The following is a 16,303-nucleotide window of genomic DNA, read 5'->3' on the forward strand; positions in this document are numbered from 1 at the left end:
TTCTGTAGTTAATCATGGCTAACAAACTGCCCCTATTCTGCTCCCTGAGGCTGAGTAAATACAGGTCTTTCAGGGTCATATAGTGAAAAATGAGTCAGTAGATCTGGGCTGCTGTTTCCACACATGTGCTGGAAAGGCAAGTTCTGGTATTGAAGTCTTCTGGTGGAAAAGGACATGTTTCCATCTGTATAAACCTAGGAGCTCTGTATCAAGTCTTCTGTGGGACTGGAAACTCACAGTATCTGGTTCATCAGATCCATTTTAGAATGCTTCCCATACTTCAGCGCAGTGTTTTATTAAAAGAGCACAGCTGAGTGCTTGACATTTTCTTCCATTCAAAGTGTCCCCAAAATACTATATATGCTTTAGGATCTTAGGATTTTAGGGATGGCCTGGAAGAGACAGCTGCAGGCTTCAGGACCGCAGGACAGTATTCACAATTAGAGGGAAGAGCAGGAGTAGCCAGCTCCAAGTGCACTATTTCACCTGAGTGACCTCACATATATTGCTGGTATCTCCAGGTCCAGGGACTCCTCAGGAAGCCACAAATAGGTGATGAAGAGAACCTGCCCACAGGACAACCCCATCCTATGCTCTGCAAAGCCCGTCATGTATCATTGTGTCACATGGGTGATTACATATACTCAGCTTTTTCAAAGCAGTTTCTTAAGATTTTGCCCTCTGGTGTAGGATTAGGAATGAAAAAACATGAAAAGAAACCACACCAAAATGAGGAATGACAAAATATTTCTCGATAAAAATGAAAGTTGACAAGCGTTCAAAAGAATTCTGACGTAACAGCAGGACACGTAGAAAGGTGGCAATGTTTGAAAACAGTTGTTTAACTGTCTAGACTGGAACAAGAAGCTATCAGAAATTCAACACTGAAGTGCAGATTCCGCTATAAAGAACAACATGCCAGCTCCAATACATCTGAAAAAACACCTGAGAGCCAGAATTGGAAAGATAACAGCAAGGAATTGTCACTGGATTAAAAGCCCGACAGATCACAACAGCCCCCAGAAAGTAGGGCACCCCTTTTTTAGCAGCCCTCATCAGGAGCAGACTACAGGGCTGTGTGTTACCAGACTGTGTGCCTGACCTGAGCTGGTTGGTTGTTTTTTTTGTATTAATGAGTCCTTATCAGATGTTATAAGTAAAACTGTTTCCAAGCTGCCAATCTTACAAAACTCATCTGGGATATGAAAATCATGCTGAGATCCTTACAATTAATGCATCAGGCCAAGCCCTGTCCACAGTTACACCTCTACCTTTCCCTTCAGTTGACATTAGTGCTAGTGGAGATTTTGGCCTTGCAATTACAGTTGAGTAAACAGCACAGTTTCTAATGAACAGCAGGAATATACTACCTTGCTTCAGCAAAGGCATTCATGCAAAATCCACAACCCTTATTTTCAGCAACTGGTAAGCAAATGCAGTTCCACACATACCAAATAGACTGGTTGAGGTAGAACGTATCATCTCAGGAACTTCTAAAGATCCTTAAGTCATGGGCTACAGCAACAGATGCAGCACAGCTGAGGCCCAGCATGAGCTTCACAGGTTCAGTGCTCCCTTACACCTTCTCAAAAGCAGCCACCTTAGACCTCTGGCAACTCATGAGAAATATCCACTAAGTTGTCTTGCATCGTTTAAGCTTCTTGGTTAAAATGTGTTCAGGCAACAGGAGAGCCTGATTTTATCTGCCAGGGTAAAAAGTGACTGACATGCATTTATCTTCAGCTGCTTTGTTACCATCCTCACCATTTTGGTCATTTTTTTCAGGCACTCAAAATTGACACAGAACCATGTTCACCAGCACACTGAGCTCCAATTAGAGAAGCTCCTGAAACCACTGTTCAGCAAGCTTTCAAAAAAGTTCAGCAAACTTTGTGCTAAGTTACTGACAGAAACAACTCTCACCTGGTAACACATCAAAACAGCTGTGTAAAATAACATCTATGGAGATTATACTAATCTTAACACCTTGGTAGCACTCCAAGGAAATAGCAGGCGTGGCTCATTTTTCAGTGCTTTCCTTTACAGCATTACTTTGGCATACAGATCACATGGTGACTAAGTTTTTAAACGCTTTGTTATTCAGTCTGAGTATTCACATACTGTGTTTAATGGAATTTAAAACACTTCTAGTGAATGGGCAGAGGTGGAAGAGCTGTTCAAACAGGAAACTGACATTATCACAATTTCAAGCCATGACAAGACTGTCATAAGCAGCTTCTGAAAAGGCAGCACTTTCAGAAAACAACCATAAACTATTTCTTCATTTTGTTGTGACACATCTGGATATTTTCTTACATTCTGTAAAGAAATTATTTAACCTTCTTGGCTTTGCATTACTATCAGAGTTTACATGTAGCTGTCCTGGGTTCAGCAGTAGCAGTCAATTTTCTCCTTCTTAGTAGCTGGTGCAGTGCTGTCTTTTTGACTTTCAGCCTGGGAACAGCGCTGATAACACACCAATGTTTTTAGTTGTTGCTCAGAAATGTTTACTCTGACCAAGAACTTTCTGAATCTCATGCTCTGCCAGGGAGGAGGGGAAGCTGAGAGGAAGCAGACACAGGACACTTGACCCAAACTAACCAAAGAGGTATTCCATACCACAGCACATCATGCCCACTACATAAACTGGGGGCAGTTACCCAAAAGGGTTAGATCACTGCTCGGTTGGGCTGGGTATGGGCTGGGTATCAGTTGGCGGGTGGTGAGGAGTTGTATTCTCTTCCCTTGTTATTATCATTATTATTATTGGTGGTAGCAGTAGTGGTGTGAGTTATACCTTAGTTACTGGACTGTTCTTATCTCAATCCATGGGAGTCACATTCTTTTGATTCTCTTCCCCATAGCTCCAGGAGCTGGGAGAGGAATTGGGGTGGGGTGGGGTGGGGGGGGGTGAGCTAACAGCTGTGTGATTCTGGATTGCTGGCTGAGCTTAAACCACAACAGTAGCCAACCCTAACAATCAAGTATGAATTGCGATGCATATACCATTTATGAATGCCTTTTGTGGCAATGCCATATAGCAATGATATTGTTTGTACTGTGGCAGTATTAAGGATTCCTAGTTAAGGGTCAAAGCCTCATTTTCCATGCATTTTTCCTTTAGCAGCACAAAATACTAAGAAAAAATGGGATGGGTGACGTGTGACACAACAATAAAAAAAGATGTATTTAAAAATGTGGCAATTGGAAAGGTTCCTTTTTGGTTTACAAAAAAAACCTCCTTCCACCTGCCTGTTCTCACAGAAAAGGAAAGAGGATTTTTAATTTTGTTTCATACTCCAACATGGAAAGCACATCTTGTTTTTCTTCTTCAAAGAAGATAAATAGGTTGCTTCTAGAATGAACAGCTCAGCCCAGTGTAAAGCGGACTTAAGGTGGGCAGAAATTAAGGTCATTCAGCAATGAGCTTCCAGGACAGTACAGCTTTTTTTGAAGTATAAGCAAGTTCACTAAAGCTCCTGCTATATTCACCTATACCAGAAAAGTACAACTTTATGTAATTTTTCATTTATCAGCTATGTTTATTGGAATGGTGACAAGTTATTTTTAAAGTTTTCAAGTTCTCAGTCCTTAACTGCAGATGATAAAGAAAGGAAATGCTCTTTTAAACAAGTCTGCATCAACAAACCTGTAAGAGAAACATTCTGTTCCACTCATTCTTGGCTTGATTTAAAGCAAACAAAAGAAAGACCTCTGACTGTTACAGGGGAATCACCTGCTGGTCATACCCTTCCAGGTTTTACATTCACACCACTCTAAGCCATGTGACAAAGGAGGGGGGAAAAATAATTCTTGGAGTTACATAGCCCAAATTTATTGAATACTTGCTCAAACACATTCTGTATAGAACTGTTCAGCTCACTTGTTTTTGGTGCTCCCAGGAAATATCATTAACAGATGCACTGAGCTGTAGTCACCAGCTAGGAATTGTGATGTACGAAAATGTTAAACATGGGGTGGCAACTTCCTTCTGGCCAGATCTGTGTCTTGAATTTGACTAGGCACCTTCCTTTCAAAAGATTCAATTTCTTAAGTTGCTGCATCACATGTTAGTTAGAAGAGCCTTTTACATTGTGGTCTTTTTAAAACAGAAAACACTTCAAGTATTTGCATTTGAAATTTTCAATACTGTAAATATTTAGTCCAGAGTGTTTGCAATAGGGTCTCTTAATTTGTCATATGGTCTCTCTTCCAAATATTCCAGAACATTTAGTCTTCAGTTTTGGCTTCCATTTCCTCAGCATCATCATCCCCATCCACTTCAGCATTTTCCCTCTCCAGTCTTTCTAACTGCCTTGCAAGCTCAGTCTCATCTGTGTCAGTAACCACCTTAGGCTGAAAAAAACAAACCAGAACACATGGTAAACTGTCATAAAGAAAACTTCATATATATTTGTAGACTCTGATTCTACATAAGGAGCAAGAGATAAAATATATACTAAAGTCACACAATAAACCAGGAAAATTAATTTTTTTTTTTTGCCATTTGTTTAAAGAACACAAAGTTCAGGGGTTTTTAAAACCTTTTTGCTAAAATTTCTCCTAGCAGTACTGGTCTTGCTCTACTTTAGAAATGCTAAAAAATAACACTTTAGAATGGAATGTGTTCTTACCTCCATCTGCACATTAAAGACTCCTCTCTTCTCCTCAATTTTTTCTTTAATTACAGCCATGGCTTGATTCAGAACAGACAGTCCTTCAGTTCTCTCCAGTGTTGTAGTAGTCATCACATAACGAGGAGGGGCTATCAGATTAATCTATCACATTGTATGGATTTGGGGGAGAGGAATTAAAAAGCAAATTCAGCAATAAAACCAGAGAAAAACACTGAAAACAAAGCAAGCAACAGTTTTCTGAATGTACAACTCACAGAAGAAAAAACATTTTCCCATTAGAAAAACCCTTTCTAGAAGCATAAACAACATGGAGTGAAATAGCAGACAAGGAAATGTTGTACAGCTTGCCTGATTTCCAGTATCAGCATAGGTATTTCTACATGGTGTGTTTATTTAGACAAATATTGTTAAGCAGAAATAATATCCAATTTGCAAATCAGTAAAACAGCCTATAACAATTTTTCAACTGCAACCAGCACTTTTTAAAAAAAAGATGACTGAATAAGGAAACTTTTCCTTTTGTTACAAGAAACCAGTAAGAAATAATTTTCAAAGAAGGAAGTTCTTTCAAGTTGTTTTTGAAAACACTTATTCAGTAATACAATCAGTATCCTGAAATTGCTGGGGAAGAAGAATTAGGCCTGAGTACAGTAGCCATTCTATCAACAGTCAAACATATAAGCATTTTCATATGTTTCTTCTTTTCTTAATCATCTCGTACCTGAAAATAAAATCTATTGCTCCCTACCTAAGGCTGCATTAGGGAACAGTGGGTATGCAGAGTGCAAATACTAGGCTTGAATAAATTGAACTAATGCACTGACAAGGGGCTTAGACTAGGTGATCTCCAGAGGTCCCCTTCAACCTTAATGATTCTGTGAACAGAATAAATACAGCTTCTAGAACTTGGGAAGTCACAGCACAGCCACAGGAACAACTGTCAGTACATGGCTGATAGGAAGTACATTACAGACCTGCTAGAGAAGAATCAAGAATCAAGTACATGGCTTCTCAGCCTCAGCTATGTGATTGTGACAATGGCAACTGCATGCTACTAGTACCCGAAGGCAACAGAAAACAACTTTTAATTTCACTCCTAAAACAGACACTTACTTTAATGGGCATATTCTCCGTGGAACAGTTCAATCCTGCTCTCAAAGCTTCTTTTACTGCATCTATGCCTTCATAACCATAACAGGCCACCTCAATATCTAGGACAGACGAATACAAACAATAAAACTTAATAAATACATAAAACTAATAAAAAGTTACCAAAAGCTATAGAATCTTTAAAGTTTTTTAACATAAGCTTGGATAAAGCTTTTTAGCATCCAGTATTTATTCACAATGACAGCCTCAGTAGCTCCCAAAGCTGAGGAAGGTATTTCACTTTCTTGACTTGTAAGTTGAGGTGAAAAGACTTCATAAATTCTTTGGACATACTATATTTTACATTGTGCTTGGAAAAGCCAAGATATGGAATTATATGCCCACCTTCACTTACCTCTCACCCAATAAATTCATCAGGAATAATTATGTATTTCACATAGAGAGATGAAGATATAAAAGCAATAAATACCAGAGAAAATTAAAGATCAGGAAAAATAAACCTTGAAAAAGAGCACATACACAAATTCACATAATTCTGTCAGCAATTAAAACAGAGGCATAGAGTCAGCACTTGAGGAGCACTGGATTTTTAATTTTTTTAAGGTAAATTATATCAATATATAATTACATTAGTAATTAGTAATGTTAGTTATCTTTTTGTAGATACATTTTGTAGAACATTTTGCAGATGTTCGGAAATTAAAGCACAGGCTAATGGTAGTCATATCTCTAATACCCTGATCAGTTTAGAGACAAAGATTTATTTACACACGTAACAATGGTGCAAGACTAAGCTACACAGAGAATACTGTGTAGACTATTTTCACATGTTCATGGAAAAGTGGCTATGACATACATTGTAGCCATGCTAACAGAAATCAATCATACTATTAGGGGATCAACAAATTTAAGACTTTGAATAATGAAAAAGAGTATTGTGGATGCAGTAATAACTATAAAACATCTAAATTCACTGTGTGCCAGTGCAAGACGATAGACTGTATTATATATCAGGACAACGACTTTGTCTACCAAAGAACCTGCAGTTAAGGAGGAAAAAAATAAAAGTCAAACCACCTTGCACTTTGGGACAGAACACAGACATTTCATAGACTCATAGAATCATCATAGAATAGTTAGGGTTGGAAAGGATCTTGAGATCATCCAGTTCCAACCCCCCTGCCATGGGCAGGGACACCCCACACTAAACCATGCCACCCAAGGCCTCATCCAACCTGGCCTTGAACACCACCAGGGATGGAGCATTCACAACCTCCCTGGGCAACCCATTCCAGTGCCTCACCACCCTCTCAGTAAAGAATTTCTTCCTTAGATCCAATCTAAACTTCCCCTGTTTAAGTTTTAACCCGTTACCCCTTGTCCTATCACTACAGTCCCTAAAGAAGAGTCCCTCCCCAGCATCCTTGTAAGCCCCCTTCAGATACTGGAAGGCTGCTAGGAGGTCTCCACGCAGCCTTCTCTTCTCCAGGCTGAACAGCCCCAACTTTCTCAGCCTATCTTCATACGGGAGGTGCTCCAGTCCCCGATCATCCTCGTGGCCCTCCTCTGGACTTGTTCCAACAGTTCCATGTCCTTTTTCTGTTGAGGACACCAGAACTGCACACAATACTCCAAGTGAGGTCTCACGAGAGCAGAGTAGAAAGGGGCAGGATCACCTCCTTCGACCTGCTGGTCACGCTCCTTTTGATGCAGCCCAGGATATGGTTGGCTTTCTGGGCTGCAAGCGCACACTGCCAGCTCATGTTCGTTTTTTCATCGACCAACACCCCCAAGTCCTTCTCTGCAGGGCTGCTCTGAATCTCTGCTCTGCCCAACCTGTAGCTGTGCCTGGGATTGCTCCCACCCAGGTGTAGGACCTTGCACTTGGCATGGTTAAACTGCATAAGGTTGGCATAAGCCCACCTCACAAGCACGTCGAGGTCCCTCTGGATGGCATCCCTTCCCTCCGGCGTATCAACCGAACCACACAGCTTGGTGTCATCAGCAAACTTGCTGAGGGCGCACTCAATCCCACTGTCCATGTCACCGACAAAAGATGCTGAACAAGACCGGTCCCAACACCGATCCCTGAGGGACACCACTCGTTACCGGTCTCCAGCCGGACATCGAGCCATTGACCACAACTCTTTGCGTGCGGCCATCCAGCCAGTTCTTTATCCACCAAGTGGTCCACCCATCAAATTGATGTCTCTCCAATTTAGAGACAAGGATGTCATGTGGGACAGTGTCAAAGGCTTTGCACAAGTCCAGATAGATGACGTCAACTGCTCTGCCCCTGTCCATCAGTTTCGTAGCCCCATCATAGAAGGCCACCAAATTGGTCAGACAGGATTTCCCCTTAGTGAAGCCATACTGGCTGTCACCAACCACCTCCTTGTTTTTCATGTGCCTTAGCATATCTTCCAGGAGAATCTGCTCCAAGAGTCTGCCAGGCACAGAGGTGAGACTGACTGGTCTGTAATTCCCCGGGTCATCCATTTTCCCCTTCTTGAAAATGGGGGTTATATTACCCTTTTTCCAGTCGTCGGGAACTTCACATTTTGCAAGCAATCCTTGATTAAGGTGTCTTAATTCTGAGCAGTTCCACTCAAATATCAGCATTACAAACCACCATGTGGTTTGACTTAAGGATCAATATGTGTTCAATTAATATCTGGAAAGAACTCACCAGCTCGGATTTTGACTGCTTGAGGTGTCAGACGTCTGTTAATATTGTCAATCAATACACGTCTCTCTTCCTCTGTCAGATCTAGGCTATCCAGGATTGCAGGGTCTCTGAGCCAAGCAAAGCAACGTTACAGAAGTCATACTGAAGTGGAATGCAACACAACATCAACTTTTGGTACTATTTCTATACTGGAAGCATTTAACAAAGCAGGTAAGTAGTTTACTCAATCTGTTCCTGGAAGAAGAGACCTGAAAGATTATTTTTTTTTGTTTTAATCAAGAGGAACGACTTCTGTCTATATACGATACACAGAATGAGACAAATACCTAGTTGCCTTATATTTATGTTCCCTCCAATGTGAAGATAAATCTCTATCACATGAAAAAGAATCCGTTATGAATCTGAGGTTTTCGAATCATTTCAGCATTTCATTCAAATGCAAGATTTTTGCCATTCTGCAAAATAAAACTGCTGGATCACAGACACTTATCTGCTGCCTGAATTCTTGGCTAAAGAAAGGATAAAGGTTTTTTAAATCACAAGCAAATAGTTTAAAATCCAGAGATCACAGGGGGCAAATGCCCCTGCTGCTTACCAATATAAATTAGCAGCTCTTGTTTGGAGAGCTGGTGTCCATTTTCGACTGCTGTATTAATTTTAACCAAAATATATCTGAAACATAACCATAGAGCCCCTCACAAAACCTCTTGTTTTTCAGAGACAAGAGCTGCAGTTCTCTGAAAAACAATACCAGACCACCTATACTTCTACTAGCGGGCAAACATGAACTAAAATGGCCCAAAAACCAGAGGCAATATTGGAGCTTGGTCTCTGCTGCTAATAAAACATTATCTTTCATGATTTTATATACCCAATATAGATAGCAGAAGGGCCAAAAATAAGCAAAGAGAACCCAGAAATATGGCAGGTTTTACACATCAAAATAGGAACCTGCATAGCAGAAGTGGTTTATTGAACATGCAAATTCTGCTTCTTCATTTACAATCTATCCTGTTAAATCTTTGAGTTACTTTTGTGAGCATTATCTACATAGCTTGTGTATAGGAGCCTGAGAACAAATAAAGGTTGCAGTCCATTGTCAGAAATCTTAAGGCATTACTGGTGGAAACATGTTTGTGCTCCAACCTGAACAGCAGATGAGCAACAAATGTCATGTGTGTTCAGGGATTTTTTCAAGTTAGAGAGAAGCTTAAACAGCCAGTGCAACTACAGGTTTTGTTCTTCTATTATGCAGGTGTTTAACTAAGTATTTAACAGGTACAGAATGATCAGGAATTCCTTCTGCAGCAATGTGCTCAGATTTGCCTTTTACCAGTAAATTTGCTATCATTAGGAAATAATTATTATGCTGTAAACCAGAACATGTTCGGTCTAAATGAAGGTACAAGTTGCCTCTTTCCCAAAAACACGAGGATGGTTTTAAGGCTGGTAGTACTTTACTTGGTAAAGTGCCCTGCTTCTTGAAGTCCAGAGAAATCGTAAAATTTTACTACTGTCATCTAGTGTTCAACTCACATCCATCACTCAGGTTTACGTGCCACAGAAGAGTAAAAGAGTGAAAAATGTATTTTTGGATCACCAATTTCACAAGAGATTCATAGAATATCAGGTTGGAAGGAGCCTCAAGGATCACCTGCTCCAACCTTTCTTGGCAAACATGCCCTAGACTAGATGTCCCAGCACGCTAGCAATCTTTAGAGGGAAACCAAATGGGTTAACTAAAATATCACACTCCATAAAAAAACCCCAAACAAGCCATATATCTCAGTGTGTATTCCGTTAGCATCATAATTTCATAATAATAATAATATTCATAATTCCATTTCTGAATTCATGATCCCATTCTTTAAGTTTGGAAGTGTAGAGAAGCAACAAGCCAGCTTGTTGCATTTAAAAAAGAAAAACTCTTCCTGTGCAGTGGAAGAGTGACAGCTTGAGTACAAGTATCTTCAGACACAGCAAGGTATTTTTGCTAGTATCTGCTTGGGACTAAGAATAGCCAAATTCTGACAGACAACCAAGTTCAGCTGTCTGCTTCTTCTTCTAGAAATGCAACAGGCTCACCTGTAGCAACCGAAATGGCTCCAGTATTTGCAATCACATTTCTTTTATGCTTAAAACATATTATTTACCAATGCCTCAGTGTTTCACCACATCACATTCATTTACCCCTTTTAAAGAACTTGACAGGCAAAGTGGCAGACTCAAAGACTAATAAAACTAAGTCAACTTTCAGCCTTCTTTCTCAAGAGCACTGGGAACTTGAAGAAAGCAGTAAGACAGAAAACCTACACACTAAGCAACTGGAAGACTGATGTCATGATTTACGAGGTCACTTTTGTAAAACCTTACGTTTTACATACTGGCTCCAGAAAAAAAAAACCCAAACAAACAAAAAACCAAAATGCAAACAACACCACAAAAACCTCCAAAAGCAAAAGAACATTATGATGGATCTATTCCAAGAAATATTTATCTGCAATTTGAAATAAGCCCTTGGAAGTAGAAAAGATATCCTTACGAGACTGCATGCTTGAATGCATCATAAGCACCATATCCTGGTCTTTTGTACTTGTCATCAAATACCCAGGCAGTTCTCTGGAACAGACTCTCAAGCTGCTCATCCTTAGTGTATTCTAAGACTTCAGCAACATGGCGAAGAATGCTGTAAACCTGGAACACAAAAGGAGTGTTAAAAAAATGAAAACAAATACCAACACCAGGCAAAAATTTAGAATAAAAAGTAGTATTTAAATGATAAGACTTCTGCTTGGAAGTGTAAGACAGTAGTAAGGATGGTAGTCAACACTTTAAGCTACCTGCATGACTTTTCACTAAAAGATGTCCACTGTGCTAAACCAGCATATACTTTGGATTTCTGATAACTTCAGTACATCCCTTTATATCACAAATTTTCAACTAATGTCTTACTTGATCTATTCATTAATGAAGCAGCAGTTTACCAGAGCACTCATGGAGAGATGAACTGGTTAAATATATTTGCATGGGTAAATGAAAATGAGAGTATGCCCAACACATGAGAACAACACTTTATTTTCATCTTATCTTACATCTGTGCATTTTGGTTGCTCAGGAAAGAAGCTGGAAATACACAGTGCCTGAATATAACAAAGCAACTTACAGTCTTTGATTTTGTGAATTTGTCTTCACATTTGATTGCCTCCTCTGGAGAAACTCTTCTTTTCGACAAGTCGATATAACCTATTGGGGAAAACCATTTTAAAATTGTCAGGCATTGTGCAAACTATGTTTAACTGCTTCAAAAAAAATGCATTAGAGAACAAACACTCTGACTCAGGATTTGCCCCTTGCCTACATTATCTCTTTATGTTGCTACAGAAAGTAACAAAATGAAGCCTTAATTTGATCAAATTATGATCCAAATTAGGATATTAAGTTCACTGAACCATCTCTTAGCAGATTTGAAAAGGCCTCCACCTACTTCTCACAAACTACAAGCTCCCATAAAGATTCAATAAAAGACTACTATGTGAATTCCAGATGTGCTTTTCTGTTAATGTAAGAACTAGATTAATTCGTAAGAGGAATTATTCTTTCACTAGAGATGCTGGGAAGCTTCTTTCACTTCAGATCTATCTGAAAAAAGTTTGTCTTTCTTTGCTCTTTGCTTTTTTTTTTTTTACCCTGTCATCACTTAATCTCAGAGTTAACTGCAGTCTCTGAAGTATTCTAGAAATGCTATCACTTGAGAAACATCATACCAATAGCCAGGTTTCTAGGAGACGTGCTCAGTGTTTATTTTTATTATTTCTTTATACCTGGTTATAGATTTTAAAGACTGCATGGAACAGTATTTGCAAAATCCAACAAGTTCTAAATAGAAAATATATTAAAAAAACCCTTTGGAGTAAAAAATTCAAACGTTCAGAAGACACACAATGACAAAGTTGCCTCTGCAATCTCAACTTGTAACCTACACAATTCATGTGGTACAATTACATACATGTCATCTACGCATTTACAGCCAAGATTAAAGACTTGTGAATGAACAGGATGGACTGTGAACATTAAATGTTCACCATTTAGATTTTCATCTCTGTATCAGATAATCCCTCTCTTCAGTTAAGACTTAGAAAATCTACATAGATATTACAAAAAATTCCACTTCAGTATGGTTTGTTGATCAAACACTGCGCTGGTGAGGACCCACGTAGGCACATCTTTATTGATACAACTGACCTTCATTAACCCAATTACCAATGGATACAGAGAAATGGAAGAACGATCAGATGGCACAATGATAATCCATTTTGCTTAAGCACCTTAAAAACCAGAATCCCTCACAAAACTAAAGAACACCTAAGCTGGCTAGTTTTATCTGCACTTTTCTCTATGAATTCAATTTTGATACTGCCCACAATACTCCCAAATACCTTTCTCTTTGTCAACTCTTATAACCACAACACATTCATTCCTCCCGATGCGGATGAGTTTGTTTATGGAACGAATACGTCTTCTGGAAAGCTCACTGAGAAGGATCATGCCCTCAATGTTGTTGTACTCCAGCAGGCTGACGTAGGCTCCCATTTCAGCAATGGACCGAACATTGACCATCACTACATCTTCCACCTCCGGAAATTTATGCTGGTAGAATCTACAGCTTAGTCCTGGCATTCTGGAATTTGAGAAGAAACAAAGACTTTATTTCACAGTACATCACTGCCTTCTCCTACAAACATGGTAAAAAAATCAGCAAGGACTGGTAAGGACAGAGAGGAACACTGGCACAAAAACCTGCAAATTACAATAAGGCTTGTGCAATTCAAACTTCGGTTTTAACAGAAATTAATCATAGAATGGTTTAGGGTGGGAAAGGACCTTAAGATTATCCAGTTCCAAACCCCGCGCCATTGGCAGGGATGCCTCACACTAGACCATGCTGTCCAAGGCCCTGTCCAACCTGGCCTTGTACACTGCCAGGGATGGAACACTTACCACTTCTTTGGGCAACCTGTTCCAGTGCCTCACCACCCTCACAGTAAGAAGCTTCTCTCATATCTAACTTGAACTTCCCCTGTTTAAACCCATTACCCCTTGTCCTATTGCTACAGTCCCTAATGAAGAGCCCCTCTCTGGCATTAGGCCCCCCTTCAGATACTGGAAGGCTGCTATGAGGTCTCCATGCAGCCTTCTCTTCTCCAGGCTGAACAGCCCCAGCTTCCTCAGCCTATCTTCATATGCGAGGTGCTCCAGCCCCCGATCATCCTCGTGGCCCTCCTCTGGACTTGTTCCAACAGTTCCATGTCCTTTTTCTGTTGAGGACACCAGAACTGCACACAATACTCCAAGTAAGGTCTCACGAGAGCAGAGTAGAGGGGCAGGATCACCTCCTTTGACCTGCTGGTCACGCTCCTTTTGATGCAGCCCAGGATACGGTTGGTTTCTGGGCTGTGAGCACACACTGAAGCTGGCTCATGTTCAGTTTCCTGTTGACCAACATCCCTAAGTCCTTCTCCACAGGGCTGCTTTGAATAACTTCTCCACCCAACCTGTAGCTGTGCCAGGGATGGACCCAACCCAGATGCAGGACCTTGCACTTCACTTTATTGAACTTCATATACAATAAATTAACTAGTATTTTAGTATTACTGTGAACATTTGGTAAGATGCTAATTTTTTGCATTGACAGTAGAGCTTGCTACCCAGACTTTATTATCTACTTCAACTGTTGTACTACCTACACATAGCATGCTGTAGCGCAAAGACTTCAAGTGGTGAAAAGGTCATGCACTGCATCTTGCATTCATTAAATTCATGAGGCTGTGCAAAATTTTAAATCAGATTTTAACAACAAGAGAACATGGGAGAGAAGAAGCCTGCAGTGCTCCCAAAGGTATTTGTTTGCCATGGGTGCCCCATCCCTGGTAGTGTTCACAGCCAGGCTGGATGGGGTTTGAGCATCCTGGTGTAGTGGAAGGTGTCCCTGCCCATGGCAGGGGTTTGGAACTAGATAATCTTAAGGTCCCTTCCAACCCAAACCATTCTAGGATGCTTTAATAAGAGAGCATGCAAGAGGCTGAGAACATAAAGAGGTAGAGTGAAGCTTCTGTGGTACTGAGAAGGAGCAGACTCTATACTCAAGACAACTTTCTAAATTCAACACAAGATTTTTAGAACAATCCTGCAAGACCTGCTCCAGAGGCTACCTACCAGCAAAGAAGCAAAAGCTATAATCAGAACAGAAGACAGACCTGGCCTGAAATGTCTGAAGCACTGAAAAATAAAAAAGCACCCCCCAGCATATTGCTAGTCAGGAATCAAAAAACCACACCTGAAAACCAAAACATGATTAATTCATATACATTTTAAAAATACAAAATAGATGCTTCATAATCACACAGTGACAGGAAGAAATGCTTAAATGGCTTCATTTTCCTGATGATGGCTCCACATACTCGTCGTTACTGCTAACCAGGTTAGTCTGATTCCTTTTGTCTGTGCCTAGAAGTTTCCTACAGTTTCCTACTGAAGCAGGAGTCTCAGATGCCAAGTCAAATGTGTCACTCCTTCCGCAGACTTGTTTTATGCACCAGCTTGAAGTTTTATTCTTGCTCTTTACAGCAGTGCTAATGCTTTCTAGCTATAAAATAACTGAAAAAGAGAGTGAGATGGTAACGCCAAGTGCTATGTACGCAATTCAAAAGACGGTGTCCACCCTTATTTCCATTCTTAACTTTCAGAAAAGAGTAATACAAGCTGGTAAAGGATTATAAAAAGTCCTCTAAAAGTTTCATGTAACTTGAAGCTGAACAAAGAATTCCTAAGGTTAAAAATAAAAACTTTTACTGTTAAAATGTTTTTCTAGTCCACTTCATGCAGTTCAGCTCAATCCTACATGTCTACTTATGAGATACATAATAGACTGCAAAGCAACAAGCCCCAGCGATAACAAGCAAGAATGGACAGCTACCGTTCCTTATACACAGCATTTTACTCCTCTCTCCTCAGACACAGCTTTTTATTCTGTCTTTCTGTGGAAGATTCTCGGGAGCAACACATGGTGCCCACAGCGCCATACTGGAAATCCTCTTTCCAGGACGCTAAAACGCCTCAGCAAAGGTTTAGATCCCCGCTGCTGCACTGGTCTCTGCGGAAACTAACGCACACGGAGAAACCTCTGACCAGCGACTTACGCTCTCGGCCGCTGGGACGCCGCTGACATACGCAATGCCCAGCCACGGCTGCAGAGCGGCGCGCCGGTCCCCAGGGCAGCCCACAGCCGCTGGCCGGCCGGGAACAGCCCACCTCTACCACAGCGAGAGAGCCAGCTACCCCTTCGCCCTCCCGGGGGGGAGGTCCCGCCAGCTGGAAAGCTCGCAGCTGCGGCACCTGTCCCTCCCGCCCTGGCCCAAGCGCTCGGGCCCAGCCCCGAGCCGCGCCGGGTGCCCCTGACACCGCGGTCCCTGCCGGAAGGAGGCGAGGCTAAGCGGGATCAGGCGAGGCCGAGGCCAAGCTCGGCCCGGCCCCAGGGCGCGGCTGGAGCGCAGCCACTACCTGGCAACGGTCGAGGGGTCCCGCTCTGCGCTCGCGGCCCGGGGTCTCACGCTGGTCCTGGTCCCGCTCCCGCCTCAGCGTGCACCTCACCGCTACCACCACCGCCTCACTGCGCAAGCGTCAGCCCACCCTGCTCCCGCGCTTCCGCACGCGATAGGCCAGCACTGCTTCCCCCAGCGATCATAGAGTCTCAAGGCCGAGGCAGAAGGCCGCCCTGTGCTAGAGCGCCTCCCAAGGACCGGCCGCTGAGAGCAGCGCAGGCGAACAGAGTCGGAACCTCCGGGTGCCACAAACAGGCCCGGAAGCCAAT

The 16,303-nt window shown here is 41.5% G+C and overlaps 1 protein-coding gene across 1 annotated transcript; it reads right to left on the bottom strand.

Annotated features, from left to right (window-relative positions):
* Positions 1–1,519: 1,519 nt before the first annotated feature.
* On the bottom strand, positions 1,520–16,198 carry EIF2S1 (eukaryotic translation initiation factor 2 subunit alpha). The gene is made up of 8 exons (XM_080620166.1): positions 15,994–16,198; positions 12,873–13,114; positions 11,600–11,679; positions 10,979–11,130; positions 8,437–8,543; positions 5,751–5,848; positions 4,635–4,778; positions 1,520–4,356 (listed from the first exon to the last, which is right to left on the bottom strand). Exons 2-8 carry the CDS (start codon positions 13,111–13,113, stop codon positions 4,231–4,233), a joined length of 948 nt encoding a protein of 315 aa, XP_080476292.1. The 5' UTR covers position 13,114; positions 15,994–16,198; the 3' UTR covers positions 1,520–4,230.
* Between the last annotated feature and the right edge of the window lie 105 nt (positions 16,199–16,303).

The sequence above is a fragment of the Psittacula echo genome, assembly GCF_963264785.1.
Source record: "Psittacula echo genome assembly, chromosome: 5".
Lineage (NCBI taxonomy): Eukaryota > Metazoa > Chordata > Aves > Psittaciformes > Psittacidae > Psittacula > Psittacula echo.

Excerpts from the sequence above, each read along its gene's own strand:
- EIF2S1 (XM_080620166.1), bottom strand. The coding sequence starts at position 13,113 with ATGCCAGGACTAAGCTGTAGATTCTACCAGCATAAATTTCCGGAGGTG. Across the intron at positions 8,544-10,978 it reads GCATTCAAGCATGCAGTCTC|AGACCCTGCAATCCTGGATA; the intron begins GTAAGGATATCT and ends TGCTTGGCTCAG. Across the intron at positions 4,357-4,634 it reads TCTTTAATGTGCAGATGGAG|CCTAAGGTGGTTACTGACAC; the intron begins GTAAGAACACAT and ends TGTTTTTTTCAG.